The sequence below is a fragment of the Epinephelus fuscoguttatus genome, linkage group LG1 (genome assembly GCF_011397635.1).
Source record: "Epinephelus fuscoguttatus linkage group LG1, E.fuscoguttatus.final_Chr_v1".
Lineage (NCBI taxonomy): Eukaryota > Metazoa > Chordata > Actinopteri > Perciformes > Serranidae > Epinephelus > Epinephelus fuscoguttatus.
In genome coordinates, this window is record NC_064752.1 from 28787470 (window position 1) to 28798321 (window position 10852).

Here is a 10852-nt window from a genome sequence, read left to right on the forward strand (position 1 = left end):
GTTTGATGGCGTACAGAACACTTAGTTAAAGAATGAGCTGAAATAAGGTTTTACTATTCAAATATATGCAAAACATCATGCCTTTATGCATGTAACAGCAGGAGCAGTGTCAAAGTTATAATAAAAAGCCTTTAAAAATTATTTTATTTGCTTTTAAATCCTTGAATGGTCTTACCCCGCCCACCTCTCTGAGCTCCTACACCCTTATACTCCCACCCGCTCACTCAGGTCAGGTGATCAGCTGCTCCTGAGTGTGCCTAAAACTAAGCTAAAGCTCAGAGGGGACCGTGCCTTCACTGTTGCAGCTCCAAAAAGATGGAATGATCTGCCTTGGCACATTAGACAGGCCTCTTCTCTGTCTGTTTTTAAATCTCTTCTTAAAACCCATGTCTTTTCCTTGGCCTTTGACACTTTGTGAGATGTTGATTTTATTTATTTTATTTCATTGTTTTTTTATTGTATGGCTGTTATGTTTTATGCCTTTTTATTTATTATATTTTTATTTTATTTGTATTTTATATGCAATTTTTATGCCTCATGTGAGCCTGTTATTTATTATGTCTTATTTATTCTGTACAGCACTTTGGTCCACTGTGGTTGTTTTAAAGTGCTTAAAGGGCCAGTGTGTAATATTTGGCATGGTATATTGTCAAATCTGAATCTGAATCTGAATATTCTACCCATTAATATGTTTATATAAGTGTATAATCGCTATATATATATATATAGCAAGGGCCTTGCTTTAGAGAGGTTGCCATCTTGCGCCGCCATGTATGTACGGCAGCCCGAGCGGACAATCCAGCCAGCCAGAGAACGCGTTTTGCGTGTATAAATAAACCAATGAAGACAGCGGAAGGAAGGAAGAGGGAGGAGGAAACAGCAGAGTGTTAGTAGTTCATCGATGGAGAGAAGTGAAAAGTTTTTTTAGTTATATAGTTTGCGAATGGACCACACTTACCACACAACAGGAGAGAATGAACCTGAACCGTCATCTGCGAGGAAAAGAAGACGCAACTTCACTCCTTGTGATGCACTCTCTGCGGCTTTTCCTCCTGATGATATATCTCCCCAACAATGGTAGCAGTAGCACCGAATCCCATTCTGTGCAGCAAAATGGGAGCGGAGGATTCAGCCTCTCTTCTTGCCCGCTCAGCATCAAACACATGGAGTTCCTCATCTGTATGCTCCGGCTCAAACAGGTATGGCTCTGGGTCTGTGTCCGCTACAAGAAACTCTTCAAAATCGCGTTCAAAGTCATTCCAGCTACTATCCACCTTATTTTTCACGGAAACACGGAGGCAAAACAGAACGCAGCCAGCTTCCGTTTTTTTGTGCGACACTTCCAGTCCAGCACTCTTACCACTGTGTACATGGGAATCACCTTGTTGTTTACCTTGCTGAGTTTAGCTATATATATGTATATATCACATTTTTCACGTCACTATATCACCGTTTAGACTAATCTGATGTTTGTAAAGTCTATAAACACAATGACTGAACAAACATTAGTATTTTCTCTGTGTGTAATTAATAACATGGTTATTGTAGATTAGCTGGGCTAACCGTGAGCTGTTAACCGTGAGCTGTTAACCGTTAGCCGTGTCTGTAATAACTCACTAAACTCACAAAGTGGCCCGTGAAAAAAATATTTTCTCCAGCAGATGTCTTAGTTACAACATGATTGAGCTAATTGGAGTAGTTTCATGTCGTATCCGACAACGGGAGGCTTTTAACGGATGACGATCCTGATGCTTTGCTGCTAGTGTTAACGTTAGCTGTCCCTGTCAGCTGCAGCCAGTGATGCTTTCTAGATATCGTGATTTCCCAAAACTGAATAAATACCACACATAGCAACACAAAACTGCTTTGCTAGCTCAATCATGTTGTAACGGCTGGATGGTTGATGCGTACATGCTGACTCAGGTGCTATCAGAGCCAATACGCGCATCACTATGGCTTAATGATCAACTCAGTCAATTAAAACAACCCGTCCTGTGTTAGGAGTGTATGTCGCTGACAGAAAGAAAGAAAGAAAAGGGAAAAAAAGACAGAAAAGCAGCGTACACTTCACATATTTATTTCTCACAGTTGCGCACACGTTTGGCTGGCATGCAGAAGCACCGTCTGTGTGTCGAGGGTGCGAGCCGCAGCTTCAGCTGCTCAGGTTGAGAGGCTGTGTAGCCCGGTGTGTTTTTTTGCTGATTCGGTTCTGCAGGTTCTCTGCTGGTACACTGGAGAGGGGGATCAAGCAGTTTGTCTCACTCGGGATAGATTGTGCTTTTTTGGTTCATAGTTTATGATTGACGTGGGATTTATTCGCGTTTAGAGGGAATAAATTTCCGTTATAACGGAAACATGGGCACAGTTATCTATACAAAATACACAGACTAACTAACTAACTGACTAACATAAACAACTTAAAATTGAAAAAAAAAATAGCTTGCACCGTTAGCTCCAGTAAGGGAAAGCATGAGGGAAAGCGGCTGACCGGAAGTCATGCACAAAAAAACGGAAGTTGATCACTATTTACTTCCGTGTTTGAAAATAAGGTGGATAGTCCGGAGATATTGCTAGGCTAAATAAACAACTGAGTTTTGTTTACAGGCTACGCTGTCAGTCAGGGTGTGGGCTGGAGATTGGTGGAGCAGAGAGGGGAGGGCTGCCCCGCTGGATACTGTAAGTGAGTATGTGTGTATGAAGTGTGTGTGTTACGCTAGAAGAGTCAGAGTTTGGGACGGAGTCTTTTATGTGCTACCCCCTGGAGTGTTACCAGAGTTTTTGGAGTGCTCAAATAAACGGGCCCGAACGCTACTCTGGTCTCCTGCTCATGAGGGATTCATTACAATATCGTAACATGGTTTAGATTTCTAAATAAATATTCACCTCGTCGCTAGATAGACCTACTTCTGAAAAACTCATGTCTGCGCAAGGCTTTTTGTCCCTACGAGCGAGTGAGCCCTGCAATCTAGAATTTGACCACTGATGTCACTGTTTTCAACGGTTTTCAACCCATTTTACACACTGGCCCTTTAACAAACAAAGTTGGATTGGATTGGATTAAGCAAGGAGTTTTTAATCAGGTTCAGTCATGGTCAAGTTTTTCTCAGCATGGTTCAATAGGCAGCCAACATGCATTATTTTAGTGTATATTCATGTACTCACATTAAATCATTAAAGAGTACTTGCAGAAAAATCTAACGTAAGAATAGGTATGTTAATAGGCCATCAACGAAAAGCAAGTAAAATTTGAAATTCATTTATTGAAAAACTAGACTTCAATTAGCCTTTTAAAAAACAAAAATTCAAAGTCAACATGAGTAAAAACTAGCAAACCTTCTGTCACAATCGTCACTGTGCATTACACAGGTTAAGATCCTGACACACCTAGCTGACAATCGGCACATCTGGCAATGTTGGGCCATTGGTGAACGTCTGCGGCCCTAGTCTGTGCTGTGTGTCCTGCACCATTGCTCCTGGTCGGCCCCTGTCTGCCTTTTTTGGCCAATTCAGCATGTTGAACTGGCGACTGTCGAGACTGACGGCAAATTAAATCACTTTGAATGGCAGTTCAGCTCAGTGCACGAAATGAGAAATGGAAGTGAAAGCAAAAAAACAGCAAAAGTCAAGAGGGGATGAAAATAAAACAAACTTGTTACATAAGGTAAGATAATTTTTTTTAGCCAATGAGCTCTTAAGCAGAAATATTTCATGATGGTTTGTGTTATTGTTCACTTGTGCATGGTAAATATGCTCTGTTCTTTCATCATTGGATTGTGTTGTTAATGTGCTACTGGCTAACTAACATCAAGACAGTCTTCCAGTGACAAATACAGACTACTGCCATCTGCTGGTGTGGAAGGTTATTTCCTGTCAGGCAGGCACAGAACATACATGCTCTTTGGTTGTTCACTGTAGTCTTTGCGGTGTGTCCATGTGCAACTTTCTTGCTGAGACACAGGCGACATGAGATGACACAACAGTCGGCTTTTATTGCTGCCAGTTCTGTGAAGTCTTTGTGGTGTGTCTCGCCTTTAGATGCAGCACTGAAGGACTGTTTGGAGCCTGGAGCATAGATGTATGAACAGAACTGGATACAGTGTTGGAGGTGGGGCCCTTAAAATTCCTATAAAAGTTGCTTAGTGGTGCATGAGACCAAAAACTTTGACTTCCTGAAATTAACCTGATCTTTTGAATCATTGAGCCCATAAAGCAAGTGCAGGGGTGACTGTCAGTGGAGTGGCTGACTTCTGGTTTAGCACTGCACCAACTTGAATAGGGATTAAAAGACTTTGTCAATTTTCAAAATGTTATACGGAATGGATCAAATGCCAATAGTGAAACAAGTCATTTCATGGGATTGTGACACTCACAAAAATGTATTAATTGATTTACAGACGTCTCTTTCCCAATGTAAGTCTATGGGAAAAGGTCTTTCTGGGCCTAATGGCATCACTTGCACGCCGGAAAGTTTTCCAATGGCTTTGGCACTATGTGTGGTAGGGAGCCTCTTCTCATGGTAAATTCAAGGTCTGCAAGGTTTGCACGAGTTACCACAGCAGCGGATAACATTGACCCCGAGCCCAGCACAGCAAACTCACATCGACACTGACATGGTTCGACTCCGTCATTAAAACTGTTAATAACTGTTAGGTTATCTTTAGCTGTGCAATTCTAAGAATTCACCCTGTCATTGTGTGCGTTACTCTGTGTGTGTGTGTGTGTGTGTGTGTGTGTGTGTGTGTGCGGACAGACTCTCACCAACTATTCTATCTTGCTGCGGAGCTCACACTCCAGGAGGGGCATAGTGAACAGAGACAGAGTGAAATAGGCTGAAGTCATGGGATTAAAACAGTTTGAATTTACTGGGTTCTTGTTTGCAGTTAAATTAATTGAATTATATGTTATACTTTTTTTGGTCCCAAGCACTCTTCATAATATGACTTAAAGAGGAACACCACCGAAATTTAGAATTGCAATGAGTTATTTCCATGGCCAGGAAAAGTTTAATCAGTTTTGTGAACATGAACTACTCTCTCTCAAAGCCAGAAATCAGAGAGGGAAGTCTGAAGTCGCAGTGCCATCTAGAACATCTTTTTCAATTCATTGTCTATGGAGCAGCTCCAGACTCTATACCCTGTAACAACCCAAATTTGAGTTTTAGCTCTCTAGTTTTTGGATTTGGGAGAGAGTTGTTCATGTTTACAAATATTTCTGGACTGTCTTTGACCGCAGGAATGACATGTATGAATTTTGAAACTGGGTGTGGTTCCCCTTTCTAAAGCTTGTTGCAGAATGAGACTCAGTAGAATTGGTTTGCATGTTTCTTTTTATGCTGGGGCATTTATAATCAGTTGATACAAGTTTTTTTTTATTTGAGTCTTTTATTTGTATAATGATCTAAAGTAGCCTATATTTCTGGAAAAAATCATTTAAAGGTTTTGCAGTAACAGTAGCTTGACAAAAACAGGTTATTAAGGTCAACTAACCAGCCTTTTTCAAGTGTTTTCAACCTATAAAAGAATAAACTTTGTTTTTTGTTTTTTTGTTGGGGGTCTAGATCTTTTTGTACGAGGATCAGATTTGAATGGTTGGCTGCTATTTGACAAATACTGCGTTATCTGCTGCATCGTGACTTGTTCGTAAGACAATAAAAAAAAGCAAACAACCGATTTCAACATTTATACTCAGCTCCATTGTTTGACACACATTGTGATATTTCAAAGCATAATCTGGTTTAATAATAAAGTTCTGATTCATCTCAAAACTACTGCTACTGCTTCTGTGCTTTTGAAGTATGGACCTATTTCTGGGTAGCAGGACTATTTTGGACATAATTTAATGAATCCTACTGCAGCAGCATGCTCTCTCGTGAACAGTATAACCATGTTAAGCAGAAGCACAGAGCACAATAAATACAGTGCATTACCAGCAGAGGTGGAGTTACATTCCTCTTGTCACACACACAAAAATATACTTTTCTTTTGCATAAAAAAGTAGGGCCTGTATCAGGATTGTTAGCAGCATGCAGTGCAGTCAGCAGGCCTGTGTGTGTATGTGCGTGTATGTGATTAATGTGCATGTGACCTCAACCATCCTATCATTCTCTCATTATGCCCCAGGAGGCTATAAATGTGTCGACAGGCTTGTTGAACTCTAATTTTAGCCATGATCGTTAGCGGTGAGTCCTGAGGAGGCCTGCCAACGTTTAATGAAGTCTTCATTTCATGTGCAACACCGGTGAAAAGGCCTAAAGCATTGTGTTAAATCAGCCACTTACAGGTTAAAGTGGCCAAACAGATGAGGAGAGATCAAAGATGAAAGTCGAGATGAAAGCTACTTACGAAACAACTTCTCACTTAACATACTGCTGTTTTTCATCCTGTATGCACAAGTCCTGTATTTTAATAATGCAGTACACGATCAAGTGTTGTGAAGTACTTCTTGACAAACCCTGGTGGCTGATAACAATATCATTAAATGTTATGTCTTTTTACTGGTTTTACTGGTTCTGCTGTTTGTGCTTTGTGGTCAGAGAGTCCAGACTGGAGCTCACGTCCAAACGCAGTAACTTAAAGACCAGCCAGCTGTGTTTGGTTATAAATCTGTTGGATGTAAGGTGACATCAGAGTGTGTTTCTCCTCTCCTGGCAGAGTGAGGGCAGTGTACGCACAGAGCAGAGCAGCTGTTTACTGCACCTCAGAGGTTAAAATAGGTGTTGCTAGAAAGGAGACTCGGGAATGACCCTCTTGCACTATACATAAATGCAAACACACACACACACACACACACACACACACACACACACACACACACACAGACTGGACTAAAAACATCTCTGTACACTTATTGTAAACATCCATTGTTGTTGTTTTGTCATGACAAACTACACTATGACTCATAAAATTTGTATGAACTAATCTGTATATCAACCAACAGCGTGTACTTTTCATGCTGGTAATCTCAAAGCAGAAAGTCTTCAAGAATTATGAAACAATTTAAATTGATTGGCTGCAGTTTAAGATTAAATTGAAATCGAGTGTGAAAGTTAATTATTGACCTTGGAAATAAAATCTTAACTCTTCATCCATTTACTAGCTTTTTCTGGAGCTTTAAACCAGAAACAGGCGTTTACAGTCATGTCACATGATCACAGGAGTCAACTCCATCTACTGAAGAAGACGATGAGTGGTTTAAAGGTCAAAGAAAAGCTAGTATGTCGATCTTGAATTTAGATTTTTTCTTTGGTTTTGGGAGGGTGTGATCCTGGGTTCTTATGCTCTCCAACTCAATATCCTCTTAATATTACACATTAACACCTTTAAGAGGGTTTTATGTTCTCAGCAATGTTCTTCCCCAGGTCAGATCTTTAATGTATGTTTTCCCTGGGTCAATATGTTGAGATCACTCAGCCTACTGAAACCTTCACCCTGAAATCTGTGGGTTTTTTATTTTAGATATTGATATCTCCATATGCTGTTTGAACTGTAAAGATAGCCCTTACCAATCTCTTACAGTGTTGGTTTATATCAAGAGACACATGCTCAAAACTCAACACAAGGCTAGACTCAGCCGTTGAGGAAATAGAAGAATTGATTTGAATTGATTTAACAGTCGGGGAATTGGACCGAAAGAAACTTTTTCATATTTCTAAGAACCCTCCTTTTTATTGTGTCCAAACTGCAAGAACTAGGAACAATTTTAGTTCTTCAACTTTTATAGCTCTTATTTTGGAGCAGGTACCCTCGTAGCACAAGAGGAATTTTGAGTGACACAAGTGAACGGTGATTGGTCGAACACATAAGCCAGTTCAGCCCTGGCAACAAAACCTGTTAGCAGTGTAAACCACAGACAACACAAAATACAAACAACAGCTTGTAACGGAAAAATGAAGAATGGAAAAAAACAAACAAACAAAAAAAAAAACATGGAGAAATGGACCGACAGTGAAGTCTAAGCTTACGGAGCATATAAGCAACAGTGAAATACGATGCAATTTTGCACATCAGAGCAAAGCACAACAGATTGCAGCAATAGCCAGCTTACGTCACGTCAGTGTTCCTATCAGCGGTGCGAATGCAAAAAGAAAAAATAGCCCTTGAAGGTATGCAGTCCTTGAGGGAGCTCCCCAGTGGGCAGTTCCTCTCAGGGAGTCCCCACAACTGTTTGAATACGTAGTGTGTTAATGTATGAAAGGCAGGCACTTTTAAATTGGTGTATATGACCTGATTAGGGTTAAGTGTGCTTTAGTCGGAGAAAATTAAACTAATCAACACGCAAAAAACACAAAATTGTGTCCTTTTTCTGTTAAGGTCAGGTTAAGCTGACACTGGAATCGTTTGAATCTTGAAATAGAAATACCTGCCATTGGAATCACAGCTCCCTTTATTGTCATTAGTGACCTTTTGAACTGGCAAAATTTGTTCCTTGTACTGCAATTTTATCGACTTTTTGTCTCCAGCACCTATCCTACTGAGGTGCACACGACTACTCTGATGATGATTTTAAATACCCAATTTATAGAACGTCTTGCATTTCAGCACACATTGCTCATCGTTTCTTCTGCATCTGCCAAACTCTTCCATCCTGCTGTGATGCTGATGAAGAGACAGTTTGGTCAGGAATGTCTTGAAGTGCACAGACAGTGCCTTCTTTATTGAAGCCTAAACTTGCTCTCTTTTCCTCCTTTCCCCTCTGTTCTTCCATCATTCCTTCCCTGCCTCATACCGATGATGTATGTGAAAGGTCGGGGGTCAAGCCAGGTCTAAGTGCAAACTCTCATCTGACAGTGAGTGCTGACTTTTGTTAGAGACTGCCCTAACTTTCATCAAAGAGGGAAACCTTCAAAGCCTCATGAAAGACTGTCACTCGCGCTTTATATCTGCTCAGAATATTGCAATAATGAGGGGATCCCGGCTTATCCACCTCTCGGTTCATTTTAAGGTGATCAAAGGAGGAATGCTCAGAGTTGTGGGTGGTTTTTGCATCGCTCAGTAGTCGTTGATGATCTTACCTGAGCCCCACATTGATCGCCTCTGTTCTCCAAGAGGTTCGAAGTGATCCTTCGTCCAGTAGAGAGTCCAAAGGTCAGTGTGTCAGCCAGCATAAAGTTAAACACATAAAGGTCCTCTTTGAGTGGAATAAATAAAGTGTGCTCACGTTACTGTGAAGAGATAAATAAAGAGAACGACATGAGCGCAGACCTCACACCAGTCAGCTGGAGAGTGGAGAGGGAAATGCTCGGCACCGGCTGTCACATGCCCACAGAGTGGCTGCATCAAACAGCAGGCAGCTTGATGTTCAGCTTCTTCATCTTCCTCACAGTCTCTTTCTCTTTCCACATTCCTTTTAATCCGTCTCTGTGTTTTCTCTCTGTGTTTTCCCCCTCTTCCTACTGTCACCTCTTTCCTGGGAGCGAGGGAAACAAGTGCACGAGATTCCAGAAGCTAATTCTGCCTCTTAGGACGGGGGAACCTAATATGTGAGGACAACTGTGGAAGGAGGGAGATACAGGCAGGGAGAGAGAGTGTAAGGAAAAGGAGGGGCAGGGCAGAGAGGAGGGGGACCCAGGGACGGATGGCAGATCAGACGAAACAAGGATTGGAGTGTGTGTGTGTGTGTGTGTGTGTGTGTGTGTTGTTGAGGCGGAGGAGGGTGGCAAGCCATTGAAACTTGAGAGACATGAAGGATAGGAAGAAAATGTTGACATGGTACAGCAAAGGGAAATATGATTGGCGCATTAAACAGATGGCTTACAGGCAGATATGTTGTTTATTTTTTATTTTTTGTTTGATTTGTAAATGGGTTCTCACACAAATGGCTCTGCCTAACAGGTTTCTTTCTCAAATATGTTAAGTGACTCGAATAAACAACAGAAAAAATATGTCTTAGTCACACAAGAAAGTGTCCTAAAACTGCAGTTACAAGCAATTAAAGGTGAACAGGTTATAATGTAACTTAAATACTCAGACCTTCCTCTACTCTCCTGGTTGCCTCTTGCAGCCTTAATGACTTCAGTTGTATGTTAAGCCCTAAATGATCTCGGGCCTAAATACATTTCTGATTTACTTGTATGCTACAAAACATCCAGACCCCTCAGGTCATCTGGAACAGGTTTACTAAGTGTTCCCAGGATCAAAACCAAGCAAGGTGGAGCAGCTTTTAGTTTTTATGCTCCCCACCTGTGGAACAAACTCAAAAAAACTGTCAACACATTTAAATCAGGGCGTAAACATTATTGTCCACTGTGGTTTTCCAATAACATAACCTTAACCTTTTCTTTTCTTTGACCTACAACTATTTATTTGCTTGCGTTTGCTTGTTTGATTGTCCTTTAATGTTTGAATGCAGTTTTAATGTTGTCTTAAAGTATTACATTTAATGTATTTCTATGCCCCCGTGAAGCACTTTGAATTGCCCTGTGTCTGAATGGTGCTATAAAAATAAACTTGCCTTGCCGAAAGGACTCATGCTGAAAATCCAAAGGATGTGACTTGATGTGTGTTCCCGAGTGCCTTGTGTTCTCCCTAGCTCTGCCACCGTGCAAACAGTGTGTAACAGTAGCTAGCGTTAGCAAAGACATGGATACCGCTAACATCAACAAACACACATGCGCTGTTTCTGTTAAAAACATTTTGCAGTGTTGGCCTGGTGGAGATGGATCTTCACTTAGTGCCCTGTAACAACTCAATTCAGCCTGAGCAAGACCGAGTCCCCAGATGTTGGGGGTCTGATCTCGAACTGCCCTTTTGACCATCCTGACTCTCCGCTGGATCAGCAAACTTTTTGTAGCTGCAATTACAAGTGTAGACTGTGTAATAAAGGTGGACGACATGACAGCTCCCCTAAAGTAAAG

The 10852-nt window shown here is 41.1% G+C and overlaps 1 protein-coding gene across 1 annotated transcript in view; it reads right to left on the reverse strand.

The window, feature by feature from the left end:
- LOC125893020 (zinc finger protein 385A-like) overlaps window positions 1-9460 on the reverse strand; it is a 43570-nt gene extending 34110 nt beyond the window's left edge. The window contains exon 1 of the mRNA XM_049583428.1: window positions 9011-9460. Within this exon, the coding sequence (XP_049439385.1) occupies window positions 9011-9023 (13 nt within the window). The 5' untranslated portion in view covers window positions 9024-9460. The remainder of the gene's footprint in view (window positions 1-9010) is intronic.
- Window positions 9461-10852: the final 1392 nt, after the last annotated feature.